This window comes from Aquarana catesbeiana, linkage group LG11 (genome assembly GCF_042186555.1).
Source record: "Aquarana catesbeiana isolate 2022-GZ linkage group LG11, ASM4218655v1, whole genome shotgun sequence".
Taxonomy (NCBI): domain Eukaryota; kingdom Metazoa; phylum Chordata; class Amphibia; order Anura; family Ranidae; genus Aquarana; species Aquarana catesbeiana.
In genome coordinates this window covers 232,926,566-232,942,734 of record NC_133334.1, presented here as the reverse complement: position 1 = coordinate 232,942,734, position 16,169 = coordinate 232,926,566, and the positions used below count along the sequence as shown (strand labels likewise).

The following is a 16,169-nucleotide window of genomic DNA, read 5'->3' as shown; positions in this document are numbered from 1 at the left end:
AGCTCATCCTTACTGGTTATGTGTGTAGCACCATACTAACAGCAGATATGAAACAATGGCATCATATTTACCTGTAAAGGGTAGGTTTATTTCCCCTTTTAATACATGACAAGGGATTCCCAGAACACTATTGGTTAGTTAAAGACCTAGCACAGCTGACAGCTTGTTTCGAGGCTGGATTTGTCTGATCAAAACTTCCAATTCAGTCTTCCTATAAGTAAACAGTCTTTGCTGTGACAATTCCTTAAGAAAAATATGTATAGAACCATTATTCAGTCCCATTACAAATACATATAACCTTTGTAGATTGGATCTATTGTTGTTTAACTCTAGATCATTTCTATTAATTACACTTTTTTATTTTGCTTTGAACATTTAGCTCTTGTCTTCGCTCATGGCTAGAACAGGACACATCCTGTCCAACTTGTAGAATGTCTCTAAATATGGCTGATGGCAGCAGGCCTCGGGAGCAGCAACGAGAGAACATAGATCAGAATATGATCCCGCTAACAGTGACGGAAGGGCGACCCCGCCTCAACCAGCATAACCACTTTTTCCACTTTGATGGTAAGGGTAATTCAGTTAGAATTCCTTTGTTGTGATTAATCTACTTGGTTTTAAACATCAATATGCTTGACTTAAAAGGTTAGTTCACCTTTAAAAAAAATACACCACATGCAGTCCTTTCCATAATTCTAAACTAATCTGATTTTAAAAATTGCATTTATGATCTTTCCATACCTGTAGGCCAATTGGATGTGTACCCCCTAGTGGTACAAGAGCGAACACGGTCCTGAGACCCGCAATCTTGTTGCTGCAGATGACCTCAGCAGCTGCAACAAGCTCTTGCTCCCGTCGCAGAGAGCACAATGCACATGTTCGGGTCTCGGAAGAAGGACACTGCTTGCTCCTTTACTGCTAGGGAACGCTTGTTCTAAGGGCTGGTCCATGCTAGGGAAGAGGATAGGATGGAGCTGTGAAGTGTTTGGAGCAGGCTTCACTCTGTGCACAAACTGTCTACAGGTAGGGAAAAAGCATAAATGCATATTTTTTAAATCGGATTAGTTTAGAATTATAAAATGCTGTATATGGACTGCATTGAGTATTTTTTTTTTAAAAAAAGGTGAACTAACCGTTTAACAATGATGTTGTATAGTACTGGGAAGTAAGCAGATTTTCGTAAAGTGGATTCATCAAAGCTAATGTCTGATCTGCTTTAAATTACTGCACTTTGCTGTTTGCAATTATATAAAAAATCTCCATATTATGTAATTCGTGTCATCTGAACTGAGTTGCTGAATCATTTTTTATTGGTGTCTATTATTAAAGGAAGATCTAATCAGGCTCTCTTCTCTGTAGGTTCCAGGTTTGCCAGCTGGCTGCCTAGTTTCTCTGTTGAAGTGATGCATACCACCAATATATTAGGAATTGCACAAGCCAGCAATTCTCAGCTGAATGCCATGGTAAGATTTGAAAGAATGCATATGATCTTATTCAGGGTATGGTTTACCCAAAGTTTATGGCACGGATTGATTATCAGACAGATTATTGAATGAGAATTTTCCAATTAAGGCTAGCCATACACACATGGATTTCTCCATCCAGTACCCCCTGGCTCGACCTGAGTGATGACTTGCGTAATTAAACGTTCCAGTGCAGCCCTTTTTTCCCAATGACATTGGGCTCCTACAGTATCCGTTCCATTTTAGTATCAGGTGGTGGAAAACCATCTGTAAGATGCTCCACAGGTGGGGAGTCAGCCCAGGAAACGGCGGGCACCAGGGTCATAGAGCTTTATACATACAATCCACAAATCTATGGAGGTTAGGCAAATTTTGAGTATAACTGTTCTTATAGTTTTATTCTCCTATGACTACAGTATTTGTTTTTGTTACTGTTCTGTTACATTTTGGATTTTTTTTTCACAGCCTGTAGTTCTTCTCCATGTTGTACTTCAAAGCTCAGTTGGGCCCCCCTTACACTTACAAGTACATGTGTTACAGTAACCCTCAGCAATCTGCTCAGTGCCAGTTACTTAAAATGGCATCCCAGCACACAGTACAATAGGCCCCAACAGACTTGCACTACAGTGCACTACAACCCACATACTTTTGTGGTGCGCTGCATTAAGTAAAGGTGCAGGTCTGGTTTTTGTTCTGTTTGCCGTGTGTTAGTTGTCTAATAATAATATTCTAACTTGTTTATTAATGATATTGAGGTTGATAATAGAAGCTGAATTTCAGTGTTTGTTGAAATTTGACATGTCCCATTGTTACAGGAAGATGAAAATAGGGGGGTGGGCAGTATCAAAAATATAAAGACTATATCAAATAGTGGGAGAGTTTCCCAGGAAAGAAGGTATATAGTAGTGATGGCGAACCTTGTCACCCCAGATGTTTTGGAACTACATTTCCCATGATGCTCATGCACTCTGCAGTGTAGTTTAGCATCATGGGAAATGTAGTTCCAAAACATCTGGGGGGGTGCCAAGGTTCGCCATTACTGGTATAGAGTGACCCCAGACGTTTATGCAGTAGCAAAAGTGAAACAATTTAGTGTACTCAGAACATAAGAGACAAATATTATAAAATGTATCAACCCTCCACCTGTCACCAAATAACAATGTTGTTACTAACTAAAAGTAAAAAGCTCTGAAGAAGCTTGCTAAAACGATCAGCAGGTGAAACACGTCAGACTAGGAATGAGCCGTCCATGAAACCTTCCTACCACAGGGGGAGGACAAACGGAACCAACAGCTCTAGGAACGAAGAGAGTAAACCTCAGAGGCGGAAGGCGGACAGTGAACACAGCAGGTCAGCGAGGATCGCCGGGGACCAGTAGAGACTGCTTGTGCATACAGCTGGGAGAATTACAGGAAGACAGCTACGATTTTTACTTCCACTCCTGAACATTCAGCTAACTGTAAGTCGGTATCCGCCATCCTATGTTCAAATTCAGCTGTCACTGCACCACCCACGGACTCCCTGTCTACCCCAACACACAGCACAGTCACTATCAGCATTGACTTAACTTGGAGACCTAACCAGAACATTGTAGCTCTCACAGAGCCCAGTGAGGCCAAACACAATTGACTCCTGAGTCAACCACATCCTCAAACGGATGATTCCTTCTCTAACTAATCTACTTCTGAGGTCCTGCAATATATCTTACACCCCCATAGAAGGCTAGCAAATACCTTACAACTAACGGGGAATCTTCACCAAAACCTTCTACTGTTTTTCTTGAGCCTAACAAGCAATCATTTCACAACCTCCCTACATTAATCCTTATGATTACTAGATACTGCTCAGTGAGCTGGATTACGGATTGATTCCCCAACCTGTAATGAGGACGGCTATCTCCCACTCAATATAGAGGAGTTTATGGGCCCAGTGTGTGCTTTTTACTTGTAGTTAATAACAACATTGTTGTATAGTGACAGGTGGAAGATTGATATATTTTATAATGTTTGTCTCTTGTCATGTTCTGAGTCCGATAAATTGTTTCAGTTACAATGTCGCACGACTGCGCAGTTGTCAGTTAAAGCGATACAGTGCCGTATTGCAAAAAATGGCCTGGTCAGTAAGGGGGTAAATTCTTCCGGGGCTGAAGTGGTAAAAAAATGTTCGTGTGCTGTGTTTACATGCCACGTTTGCATTTAGAATCGTTTTTTTACAGTGAAAATAGTCAAAGATGTTTCTCCATTAAAAACACCTGTAAATGAAACGCGGCCAAATGCGAGTTACCGCGTTTACATGCTGTTACAGGCATTTGACATTTCAAATGCCACTGCACATCCGTCCTGAACGCATTTTACTCAACTGCCTAGAAATTACTCTGTACTGATAACATAACTTAGAGGAGAGTTCAGGGGCAGCTGAAAAAAACACCCAACTGCTCCTAATTGTCTGTTTATCAGCAACAGTGTACATGAGGCCTAAGCTGCAATATAATAAATAAACCGAAAATAACTGCTGCACCCAAATCATAGTTCAGATACAAGATGTGCAAATACCATTTTTAACCAAAGATAGGTAAACTGTCCCAATAAATTAAAAGTGATATAAATCCATGTAATGTTTGCTTTTGGGTTTAACACTGCTTTAATCTTATGCTAATTAGCAAATATAATGTCCACTGTGTAGATTAGGCCTTTTAGCGCAGTGACTTCAGCAATGAGATCTTGGATTCTGGGTTTCTGGATTTATTTATCTGCCCAGGAAGATTAATGTCTATGTGTTGGGAGGATGAATAAGAAGCATTGAGACTAAAGGGGCCAAGCTGGGAACTGTGTTAGGAAACCTCCAAGGAGGTATAGGAAGCTAGTAGGCGATTATTCACTCAAGCTTTTCCTCTTAAGGAAAATTACAGTTTTGGAAAAGTCTAATTATGTTCAGATATTGCTATTGTCTGAATGCTAATCAGTCTATGAGTTGACATATGAATCTCCAATGTCTTTACAGGCTCGACAAGTCCTAGACATGTTTCCACAAGTACCATATCATCTAATCTTGCAAGATTTGCAGATCACTCGCTCAGTTGAGATAACAACGGATAATATTTTAGAAGGACGGATCCAAGTGCCTTTTCCCACACAGGTCAGTGTCTTGGTTAGAGGTACTGTTCAACATTGTTTTTCTAGCAGATACTGTATTAGAACTAACATTGTCATAGGGAAATCCTGTAAGTACAGTACTTTTCTCTTATAAGAGTTCCTCTTTTATTCCAGAGGCCAGATGACCCTAGACCAGCTGACAACTCTCCAGATGCAAATGAGCAGGAAGATGACAGCAGTTCAGTGCAGGTAATATGCAATGCTTGTACTGAGCCTGTCTTTACATGTTTGTATATGTTGCCAGTGGTTACTCTTGTGGTTCCTACAGGGTTTTCTGCATTTAATAACTTTTGGAGCTACTTGCAAGTTTAGCCACTTCAATACCAGGCACTTTCACCTCCTTCCTACCCTGCCCAATTTTCAGCTTTCAGCATTGTCGCACTTTGACATTAAGCTCATATGACATCCTGTCAGGAAGCGGCTGCGATCGGTCACTGACATTTGCACTGTCATGCAACACTGCACCCAAACTACATTTTTATAATTTTGTTCACACAAATAGAGCTTTTTTTTAGGTGGTATTTAATCACCACTGGGTTTTTTTATGTTTTGCTAACTAAACAAAAAAGACTGGCATTTTTTGAAAAAAAGCAAACTAGTTTTTCTATGTATCTGTTATAAAATTTTGCAAATAAATAATTGTTCTTCCGAGATTTAGCCCAAAATGTATTCTGATTCATTTCTTTGGTGAACATGACCCAAAGCAGTGTATATTATTTATTCTGTGTGAAAGTAGAGTCCACATATATACAGTATATATCTGAAAATTGATCAATCCTGATGTACTGACAGCCTATCTAATTTCTTGAGGCCTTAAAATGCCAGGACAGTAGAAATACCCCCCAAATTACCCCTTTTTGAAAAGTAGACCGTCCAAGGTATTTTAGTAAGAGGCATGGCAGATTTTTTGAAGTTGGAATTTTTTTTACGTACTGTCACCACTGCAGTACAGAGTGTGGTATGGCGGTGATCAGGGACACTGACTGGTGACCGTACGAAAAAAACACACTATGACCAAAGCAATATAATGTTACCAGCAGCAGCAAGTCTGTACTCTGATCAGTCATCAGCTATGTCCAGTGGACACAGCCAGTGACCGATTGCGGCCGCTTCCTGACAGGATGTCATATGAGCTTAAAAAAATAAACGACTATCTAATTCTAGATCACATATAAAGGTCTTTCATAAGAGATATTTGAGGCTCACTGGTCACTTAGAGCCCAGCGACACTGTAATGTGCACAACATTGTGTGTTGCCAGGAGCAACATGCATTGGTGGTGCTGGAAGGTCCCATTTAATAGTTTTGATTGGGACCCTACAGGGTGGTGCATAAAAATAGAGCGTTCAGGACTTACTCCTAACCTGCTACAATGTGGTGTGGTAGTGTGAGGTCCCATAAAAAAGCACAGATTTTATTTTGTATATCCACTTGAAGAATAGGCCTATTCTGACACTTATTTAGCAAGTAAAAAGCAACATTGCTAGAAAATTACTTAGAAGGGAGAACACAGGAAGCGCCACCTAAGTGCAGTATTACAAGCAAATTTTAATGGCAAAGTAGCTGTAAACACTCACAAGAGGAAGTAAAAACATAGGCTCATCTGTAATCTGATGTAGTGGGATCCCGGGGCTCCAGGTGACCAAGAAAGGATCCAATGGGCTCCAGTGTGGCTGAAGAGTCAGCAGCACGTCCTGTGGCCACCAGGAAGGCGTCCGGAACCAGCGCGGAACGCATGGAAATTATGTCACGGGCAGCTCGGCTACTTCCGGGATCACTGTTATAGTTCAATGGAATAGGCTGACAGGCTACAACATCAGATTACAGATGAGCCTATGTTTTTACTTCCTCTTGTGAGTGTTTACAGCTACTTTGCCATTAAAATTTGCTTGTAATACTGCACTTAGGTGGTGCTTCCTGTGTTCTCCCTTCTTTTCTACATACAGAGTTGGCTCTCTCTGAGGACAGCAGCCGCCTTATCATACCATCATCCCATTCTTTGGACTGACGAATCGCCCACAGATTGTATGTTATTGATCCATCTTTATGTCCAGCCACTACCTTTTTTGTGCTAACAGTAAATTGTTACCTAGAAAATTACTTAGAACACCAAAACATATATTTTTTTTTTAGCAGTGACAGTTGCAATTTTCATGTCGTATAGTATTTGCACAGCAGTTTTTCAAGCACAGTTTTCTTTGGAAAAAATTTACTTTAATGAATTTTAATGCAAAAAAACGAACTATATAACCCAACTTGTTGGTAAGATATAAAAAAAATTATGTTACGCCGAGTAAATAGATACCTAATATGTCATGCTTTAAAATTGCGCACGCTCGGGGAATGGTGACAAACTACAATAGTTAAAAACCTCCATAGGCAACACTTTAAAATTTTTACCAGTTTAGAGTTACAGAGAAGGTCAAGCACTAGAACTATTGCTCCCGCTATAATGTTTGTGGGCATACCTCATGTGTGGCGCGAACACCTTTTACATATGCCTGCGTGATCTACTTATGCATTCGCTTCTTTGCGCTAGCACAGAGAGATAGGGGCGCTTTAAAAATGATTTGTATTTATTTATTTATTTTTTACACTGTTCCTTTTTAATTTTTTTTAATCCCATCCCTAGAAATGTAAGCATCCCTGGTGATAGAAATAAGGCAATAAGGTCCTCTTTATGGAGACATCTGGGGCCAATAAGACCCCAGGTCTCAACTCTACCCTGGAAAGCATCAGTTTACAAAATAATTGATCTCATGTTTTTCCCAAAAAAGAAAAATGGCAGTGTTTACATCTGCCTTAACTGGAAATGATGTAATGATGTCGCTTCTGGTCTCCTAGACCATACAGATGGCCGGGGACCTTCTGGTCCCTGGCCAGCTCTATGACAACCTTTCTGCACAGCCGGATCGTATACCGGGTTCCCCGATTGCAAGGAGGAGCCCAGAGAGGCCGTCCCCTTCTGCACAGAGCAGGTAAGTATATACATGTTTGTTATTTTTTTTTTAATTACCTTTACAATCATTTTAACTATTTCTACAATATCCAAAATAACGAAGAGCTTTACCTACGTTTAAAAAATGCAGGGTCCACATTTTAATACAAGCTCCCCAGCCACTGTCCACAAAACACTGGGAGTAAGGTAAGGGATTTTTATGATCTTATCCCAAGTTTTTGTTCCATTTCTTTAATACAGTATTATGACAGCAGGGATTGGGGGCAGCCTCATAAGCAGACCTTGCATTTTAGTAATTTAACTTTGAGTGTTTAATTCTTGTTCTACTTTTAAAAACATTAATTATTTCTTATCTTTTCTCAGACTGAGCGAGTTCCCTTGAACCTTTCACCAAGTGTAGAAGAGTTTGAAGATTTCAGTGAGGTGGACAGCCAACCCATAGAGGCGGAGGATTTTGAGGCCAGAGGCAGCAGATTTTCCAAGTCTGCAGAGGAAAGGCAACGAATGTTGGTACAGAGAAAGGAAGATATGATGCAACTGGCAAGAAGGTAAAAAAATAAAAAATAACAGGAGCAATGTAAGGCTACGGTCACATCTGTGCGTAGTGACTTGTGTGTTTTTGGTACAACTGTCTTGCAAAAAATGCACCAAAGAAACTCAAGTACCAAATTTTGGCACTGAGCCAGGCGCGTTGGCAACATGCAGTTTTGCATGTTTTGTTGCACACAGTCTTCTTGAAAATACCAGCGTATGGAAGAGAAGATATTATCATATCTAAAAACAAAGATTATTTATATTGCATCTTGCCGGTCATGCAATGTGATGGCTGCATTAGTTTATTATTTTTTTTACCTTTTTGTTTTTATCTGGTTATCCTGCAACAAAAGAACGAACATACCTTTTGTGGCTACACTTCTTTTCGCCACTGGATTTAAGGTGGGAGTCGAGGTTATCGCCGGCTGGACCGCAAACATGTCTGCCTCTTTCATCTCCATTACACAGTGAATTGATGGGACTAGTAAGGCGAAGTGACAAGGACACGGCATTTCTAGCAAGATCAACATGTATTTTATGTACTTGCTGTAAATGTTCTTAGCCTGAAAAGTAAAAAACGAATGCAGCCAACATATGGGCTGGTAAGCTGCAATATATTAAATTTTTTTTTCTGGGTTTAAATACGCTTTAAATGACAGGGCAGAAAGTAGGTTGTCAGCACCAGTGGAGGCTGGTGGTAAAAAATGTTGGGGGGGGGGGGGGGGGGGGCAGCAAACAGGGCATGGGTCACCAGCAACACCCTTCTCTGGCTTTAATCACATGCTTCAAAAAAACCCAAATTGGAATACATGCCCCCAGCGCCCCGCATGGATAGGTGGGACGGCGCCCGTGCCCCCCTGCATTACGGGCCGCCACTGGTCAGCACAAAGAAAATCATTCAGCAGATGACCGTAGATTGCTGTTTCAATTATTTTGTCTTTTAAAAGTAGAAATATAGGCAAAACCCTTTTTTTTTTCCCATAGAGTGAGGGAGGGTTATAACTCCTGTAAGGATTATTTTTACCGTGTGTCCCAAGCCCATAACTGAATTGGGATTTTCTTTTACTTTCCCTTTTTCTTTGATAATGGTAAACGGGACAAATACAGAGGGTGAATCCCCTAACTGGGGCACAGACGGCAACAAAAACCTGACAGGTGTTCTAATCCCTCTTCAAATTACCTTTATTTAACTGATTTTTCATTTTGCAAGCTCTGCTGTGACAAAACACAGAGGACAATGCCATCTAGTGGAAGAGTCATGTATTTAAATGTGTAGTGCAGCTCATTTAAAGCAGAAATAAACCCTCCTATCCCTTACAGCCAAGAATCCTACCAATTTATCCTTAGTTTGATCTGCAGATTCCATGGTGCTGCACATGTGATCAGTTATGACACCAACTATTTGATGGCTTGACAGTGTTGGCTGAGAACAAAGCAACTATAACTGTTCTCAATTATGTCATGAATTTTGATCCCTCTATGGCCAGCTTAAGGGCAGAATGTCAAGCACATAACTCATGGTTGCTGGATTTAAAATGATTCATGTTGTTGTTTTTCATGGCCAGATCACTGCAAACTGGTTATTTTTAACTGGAAAAATATAAAAAAAGAAGCACACGGCATAGTACCAGCAAACAATCCCTTTGTTGTTGGTAGGGTGACAGACTCAAAGGGCACACTGAGTAAAATGACAGTCACAGAAGGGTACAAACATTTGTTTTCTATGTGCCCTGTTCACACACTAATGCCGGTGTGATGTGCAGAAAAATACAGGCGTATCTACATTTTCCATTAGCGCACTGGATGGCACCATGTGTCGCCACGCTGCTGTGAGAAGACATGAAGCAGTTTGTGCGCTTCAAATAAGGTTAAAAAAAAGGAAAATTAGGGCAAACTGTGCTGAAATGTGCATCATACTGCCCCCCGACCCCCATAGAGTGTTTAGTGTGCTGGCAGTGTAGTGAAGTTGGCGCAAGGCCCTGTGTTTTGAATTGATTGTAAAATTTTCAGTTTTAGTTTTCCATCTCTTTGAGCTCATGTGAAGAGAATTCTACATTTGTGAAAGATATTTCGAACATGCAGGAAAATCCACTGCATCTGCAACCTGCAAGACAAAGGCATAATAAGCTAATATGCATTGCATACTAGCTCATTATGAAATACCTTAAAACGGAGCTGTTGCAGCAGTCCCTGCACACTGCTGTCACGGCTGACATCTTTCCCGGAGCCTCTTCTGGGTTTGCGGGCTGCGGCGCTGTGATTGGTCGGAGCCGCGATGATGTCATTCCCGCTTGTGCACATGGAACCCGCCATTCACGGCACCCGTGGGCCATTCCTTCAGAGCACATGCGCCAGTGATGTCAATGGCTGCATGCACAGGAAATATCTCCTAAACTGTACAGTTTTAGGAGATATCTTCAGTACAAATAGGTAAGCCGTATTATAGGCTTACTTAAAGGTAAAAGTTTGCAGAGGGGGTTTACTTTCTCTTTAACTGTTTTTTAACAGTTTTTTTCTTTTCCATTTGACGTTTTCATGTTGCATTATGTAAGCTGTTATACACATCGGGGCTGATTTACTAATAGGAAATAGACTGTGCACTTTGCAAAGGCAGTTGCACCCATTTTCCTCATTTTACTAAGGTGAATGTGTTGAAGCTCTGCTGATTTCCATCATCCAATCATGTACTTTTTTGTTTTCATTGCACCTATATGGGTATTCTTTTCAAAGTGAAGTGTCACTTCATTCACTAAGCTCTGGGGAAAGTGGGTGCAACTGCCTTTGCAAATTGCACAGTCTGTGTTTGGTACATCCACTGCACAATATCTCCAGCTTCCCACTATTTTATATGGGTTAGATTAGAAGGACCAGGTAGGTAGCCTTTACTGCAGACATTAGACCCAGTTATTGGCTTTCTCCTTTTATAGGTCATTGTTAAATTCTGGTGAAGCAGGAGACAAAGGAGAGCTCATCAAATGCATATGATAGAAGTAATCTGGAAAGGCTATTGTAGCATAAGAAAATTGGATTTGAGCTACAAGGGATTATCTGATGCTTATGCTTCTTTCCCTACAGGAGATATCTGAATAGAACTCCAGACGACGAAGGCATCCTTATGTCATCAGAACAAACTTTCTCCATTGAGAATATTTCATCGGACTCTGTTAACATCCGCCGGCGTACACTGGCAGCTGCTGCCGAGCGCAGAATTCAGTTGCAGCAGCCCCCTCAATAACGACTAGATTGCACACGTCGTCTGACCTTGTATTTTGTGCACGAGGTGCACACACAGACTCGTACTGACCCAGCACCTTGCTTATGAGCTGTTCCAGCTCGACAGACGCAGGTCTGCTTTTGTAATTTCTTTTTCTGGAAGCTCTTTGTGTTTAGAATGATCAGGACTGCTTCTGGGCTCTGGTGCACTAATGTGCATTCGGTGCTGACTCTTTCACTTGAAAACTAATGACCATTTCACAGCCTCAGAGGATTGCGGTCAACCTGTCCATATTTAGATGGAGGATTATGCCTCTGGAGACTATATATCCAGATAACACACCTAGAAGGACCCAGATCCTTGTATTTTTACATATTTACTGAGCAGAGACTAATATTTTACCAGTGTTTCTAACCAGGGACTATGTTCTCTTTATGGGTGTCCCATATCAATGCCATTTGTTTACGATACTTGCAAATGCTAAATGTTTAACCCTAGGGTGTCACATGCCACAATCTCAGAAAACAAAGCCTTACCTGCTCGTTCCATCTTCGCCAGGGTAGACGGAGTTTCAGACATGTCAGAAGATGTTCTCCGTGCATTTGTTCTGTTTACCAGTGTTTTAGTATTTTTGTATTTTACAAAAACATTTAAAGGACCAATAAACCTAAAATATGTTATTTTATCTAAGTTACTAAAAATAGTCACTAAAGTTTCTACACCTGTTCAGAACTTCCCCCTGCTTTAAAGAGAAACATTGTATACTCAGTGAGTACTCATTTTGAATTTTAGTTAAAATAAAGTAACTGCATTTTCTTTCTGTGCCATATATTCTTGATCAAATATATATACATAGTGTCCCCTGCTAGTGACTCTGTCAAACAGTGTAATCGGCATCCTTGCTGAATGTTTTTTAAAAGAAGATCAGCCAGGTTCACACCAGAATCACACAGGAATGCAGAGTGCATACCTGTGCGATTTTGCAGCACATTCATTTAAATGGGCTGCAACTCGAACTGGAATGAGCAATAGGTAGTGCATAAGCTACATTTGTAAAACAAGTCACACCAGATTTCATGGTACTGTGGTGCTATGCTATCTGGTGCCTGCCAACGCACTGCATTGGCGATCTGCATTCGGGGTGGCGTTAACAATGTATTGGCACCCAGAGCAGATTGCAAAGGCAGTACATTTTGAACGCGGTGCAGGAAATGTGTACGGAACACACCTTTCCGGTGCAGTATTCTGGTGTGCACCGGCCTGAAATAGATATGTCGTCTAGATGGAATATGTTGTCAAAAGTCTGTTGACTGAGCACTGTCAGAGTAACGTGGAACAATCAAGTATATCCATTGTACTCCACTACTAACCAAGAAGCACAGCCTTTATATGTGATGAAAAAAATAACTGCCCTGCTCAAAAATAATTCAAAATTAGCTTCTTTTAAGTGTTTTTTTAAAGGCTAAAGATTTTTTACCTTTAATGCATTCTCTGCATCAAGGTAAAAAAAAAAACCTTTTCGGTGCAGCTCCCCCCTGCCCCCCCCCCCCCCAACTTACCTGAGCCCAATTTCAGTCCATTGCTGTGCCCGAGGAGTGCTGCTCTCCTTTTCTCCCTCCACCTGCAAGCGCCTGGGAGGGGAATTCGAAGGAGGAGGAGCTAGTAGCACCAACAAGGCAACCAAGAAGAGGAGGATCAGGGCTGCTCTGTGCAAAACCACTGCACAGAGCTGATAAGTAGAATATGTTTGTTACTTAAAAAAAAATATCCTTTAATATCACTTTAAACCTTTACATGCATTGGTATTTATGTACTTCAAAGCTAAACCCCAGACAGATACAAATGAATGCAGCTCTGTGTTTGTTAAATTTTTTTTTTTTTTATGCAGGCAGACTAAAGCCCTGGCCGAATGACAGGAGATGTTGGCCGGTTCAATAAAAACCGGCCAACATTCGTCCCATGTGTATGGCAGTCTGTCTGACAGAAGCTGGCCTTCTGTCAGACGAGAATGCTGGGAAACCAGCAACCGACTCCCGATCAGCACTCTCAGCCGATATCAGAGAGCGCTGATCGGAGTGTTCTTGGGGGGGGGGGGGGGGGGGGGGGGGGGGCGTCCGCCTGTCAGAACACAATCGCTCAGCACAGGAGATCGCTGTGCTTACTTCGGAACTCGGCTGGGTTGAACAAAAAAAAATGTAATGTGTACCAGGCATAAGTGTCCAAATTTTGACTTGGGATCAGTCTGTTGCAATCCCTGTACAGCAGAGCTCAGAGTGGAGAAGTGGGAGAGCTAATTAGCCGGGCTGCCGCGCTTCCAAAGGAGGTGCTTATAGAAGGTTGAGAGAGTGAAGAGATGAACTCGTTAGTCTGCTGCTTGTCCCTTCAGACCTGGTTCACACCTATTCAGGTTGCAGTTTGCATATTCTAGTTGCATTTTTCAATACAAGTTTTTGATTCATTGACGTCTATGGAACCAAAAACCAGAAAAAAGTTCCTGGCCCTTTCCATAAAATGCACAGATGTGTACTACGTCCATAGGAAACTATGTTAAATGGACTGTAGTGTGTTTCTGCAAAACTGAAAACGCACTAAAAAATGCATAGGTGTGAACCAGGCTTTACAGCTGATTTACAGGCTGGGGAGGGACAAAAGCTGTGTTATTTAATGCTTCAGATCTCCTTTTCTGCCAGATAGTGCTGTGGTGTACAGAGCTGTATGAACCTCAGAACTACATAGACAAAAAACACAGATCCTTGGAAAAGAAATCGGCTATCAATCATTTCATTTGTGTTTTAGCTGTTTGGAGTCCAGCTTTAAGATGACAAAAACAAATCTATTAAATATCAATTTCCGTTTTTACCTCTAGTATTGTATAATGACATAACAGAGACAGGAGCTCAGGAATAAAATCTCTATCCGAATTCTAAAATATACTCAGTTCTGAGGAACACTTAAAACTGTTACAAGTTTTTTTTTTTTTGGTGGCGAACAAATTGCTAGATTTACTGGTCCTTTATTGCAGTAGATTTTATACTTCAAAGCCTCTAAAATGAGACATTTCTGTATTGCTCCGCAACAACCCGATCCAAGTTCTCCATATCATTTTCCGGTCCAGGTTTGGATGTAGTTGCTGTGGGGCCAGCAGACAGTACTTTTATATTCAGACTGAGAAATGGGGTGTACTGCATACAGATGTCTAATGATGAGGAATGTGGCATATAGCAGAGTGAGATCTAGCTTTGTATTGAGTTTTCAGGAAGTTATGGTGATGAGGAGGGAATGTTCGTGTCTTGCAGCTTTATACAAAAAATTGGGGTTCTGCTGTTGTAGTGGAGCCGTGCATGGCTTTGTGCATATTCTGCAAGCAATACTTTTAACACAGACAGCGATGTCCTCGGGATTCCTTAAATGAATTCTCCACCTCCTGCATGATTGCTTGCTGAGTGCAATACATTTGCCTGATCTTAAATTAAGAAATTGTTGATTGGTAGACATTGTGTATAGTTTATTTGGACTGAATCTCTGTTACAGGAAAAACTGGATCTTCACATATTATCTCACTGTACCTTCCGTTGTGACTCTACGAATACTATGCCTGTATTTGCACACATTTATATTGTATGACATGTTTGAGGAGGCTAAGAGTGGGTTCCAGTTAACTTTCTTTTTTTTTTTTTTTTAATGCGCCATTGACACAGGATAATTTATGCCTTGTGATCTGGCTATTGCAAATGCTGGTTTTTAGTCTAAAAAAATAAATAAACTTTTGATCAGTGTTAAAAATCTTGGATAGTGACTGTTTTATCAATATATTCACTTTTTGAAATTCTTCCACACCAAACATTTTACCAAACATACCATATATTGTGGTGATCTCAGATGAGCAGGAGACCTCACCTAAATGGCAACATTTGTGGTCTTTTCACTATAGAGCCTAATAGAGAAGTTGTCTGTTTGCCAGCCCTCAAGTACATTTTCACCATTAGGGTGTATGGAGAAAATGCTAGGCATGCACCATATGATGTGGCCTGCTGGCTCAGTGAGAAGAATGATCCCAGCCTAGGCAGATGCCCTTCGATGAGGTTGCTTGCTGATCAGAGGTCTGTAGTGGGAACTATATATAGGATTAGGAGGATAAAGGGGACTTGGCCTTTTAGTTATTGCAGCGGTGCCCATGCTGACCCGTGTCCACAGCCAAATGCACCTACAATGGGCACGGAAGCATCAGAACTGGACCATGGAGCAATGGAAGAAGGCGGCCTGGTTTGGTGAATCACATTTTCATTTATATCATATGTAGGGTTGTCCCGATACCACTTTTTTAGGACCGAGTACAAGTACCAATACTTTCTTTCAAGTACTCGCCGATACCGATTACCGATACTTTTTTTTTAAATGTCACGTGACAGTGTTTTTTGGGGTTTTTTTTGTTTTTTTTTTTAACAGTGCTTGCTTTTTTTTGGGGGGTGAACGGTGTATGTGTGTGTTTTTTGTTTGTTTTTTTTATTTACAACTTTTATTTTTTACAATAATATTTTTTTTATTCTTTATTGGTTTTTTTTTTTTGTTTTTTTTTAATCAGCCCTTTTGGGGGGCTTTGGTGAGATATCAGGGGTCTTAACAGACCTCTGATATCTCCCCCTTGAGACAGAGAAAGAGACCGAGGATAGAGATTCCCCAGTCCCTTTCTCTGCAGCCTCAGCTGCACTGAGAATGAATGGAGAGAAGACAGCAGCTTCTCTCCATTCATAAACTGACACATCGTAATCACAGGAGATTACAATGTTTCAGTTATTGTGAATGGACAGAGTCAGCTGACTCTATCCATACACAAAGGGAGGGGGACTG

General features: G+C 41.0%; 1 protein-coding gene across 1 annotated transcript in view; it reads left to right on the top strand.

The window, feature by feature from the left end:
- The window catches only part of AMFR (autocrine motility factor receptor), a 51,905-nt gene extending 36,801 nt beyond the window's left edge, over positions 1–15,104 (top strand). The window contains exons 9-14 of the mRNA XM_073605498.1: positions 380–567; positions 1,360–1,463; positions 4,464–4,598; positions 4,730–4,804; positions 7,937–8,121; positions 11,183–15,104. Coding sequence (XP_073461599.1) covers positions 380–567; positions 1,360–1,463; positions 4,464–4,598; positions 4,730–4,804; positions 7,937–8,121; positions 11,183–11,342 — 847 coding nt within the window. The 3' untranslated portion in view covers positions 11,343–15,104. The remainder of the gene's footprint in view (positions 1–379; positions 568–1,359; positions 1,464–4,463; positions 4,599–4,729; positions 4,805–7,936; positions 8,122–11,182) is intronic.
- Positions 15,105–16,169: the final 1,065 nt, after the last annotated feature.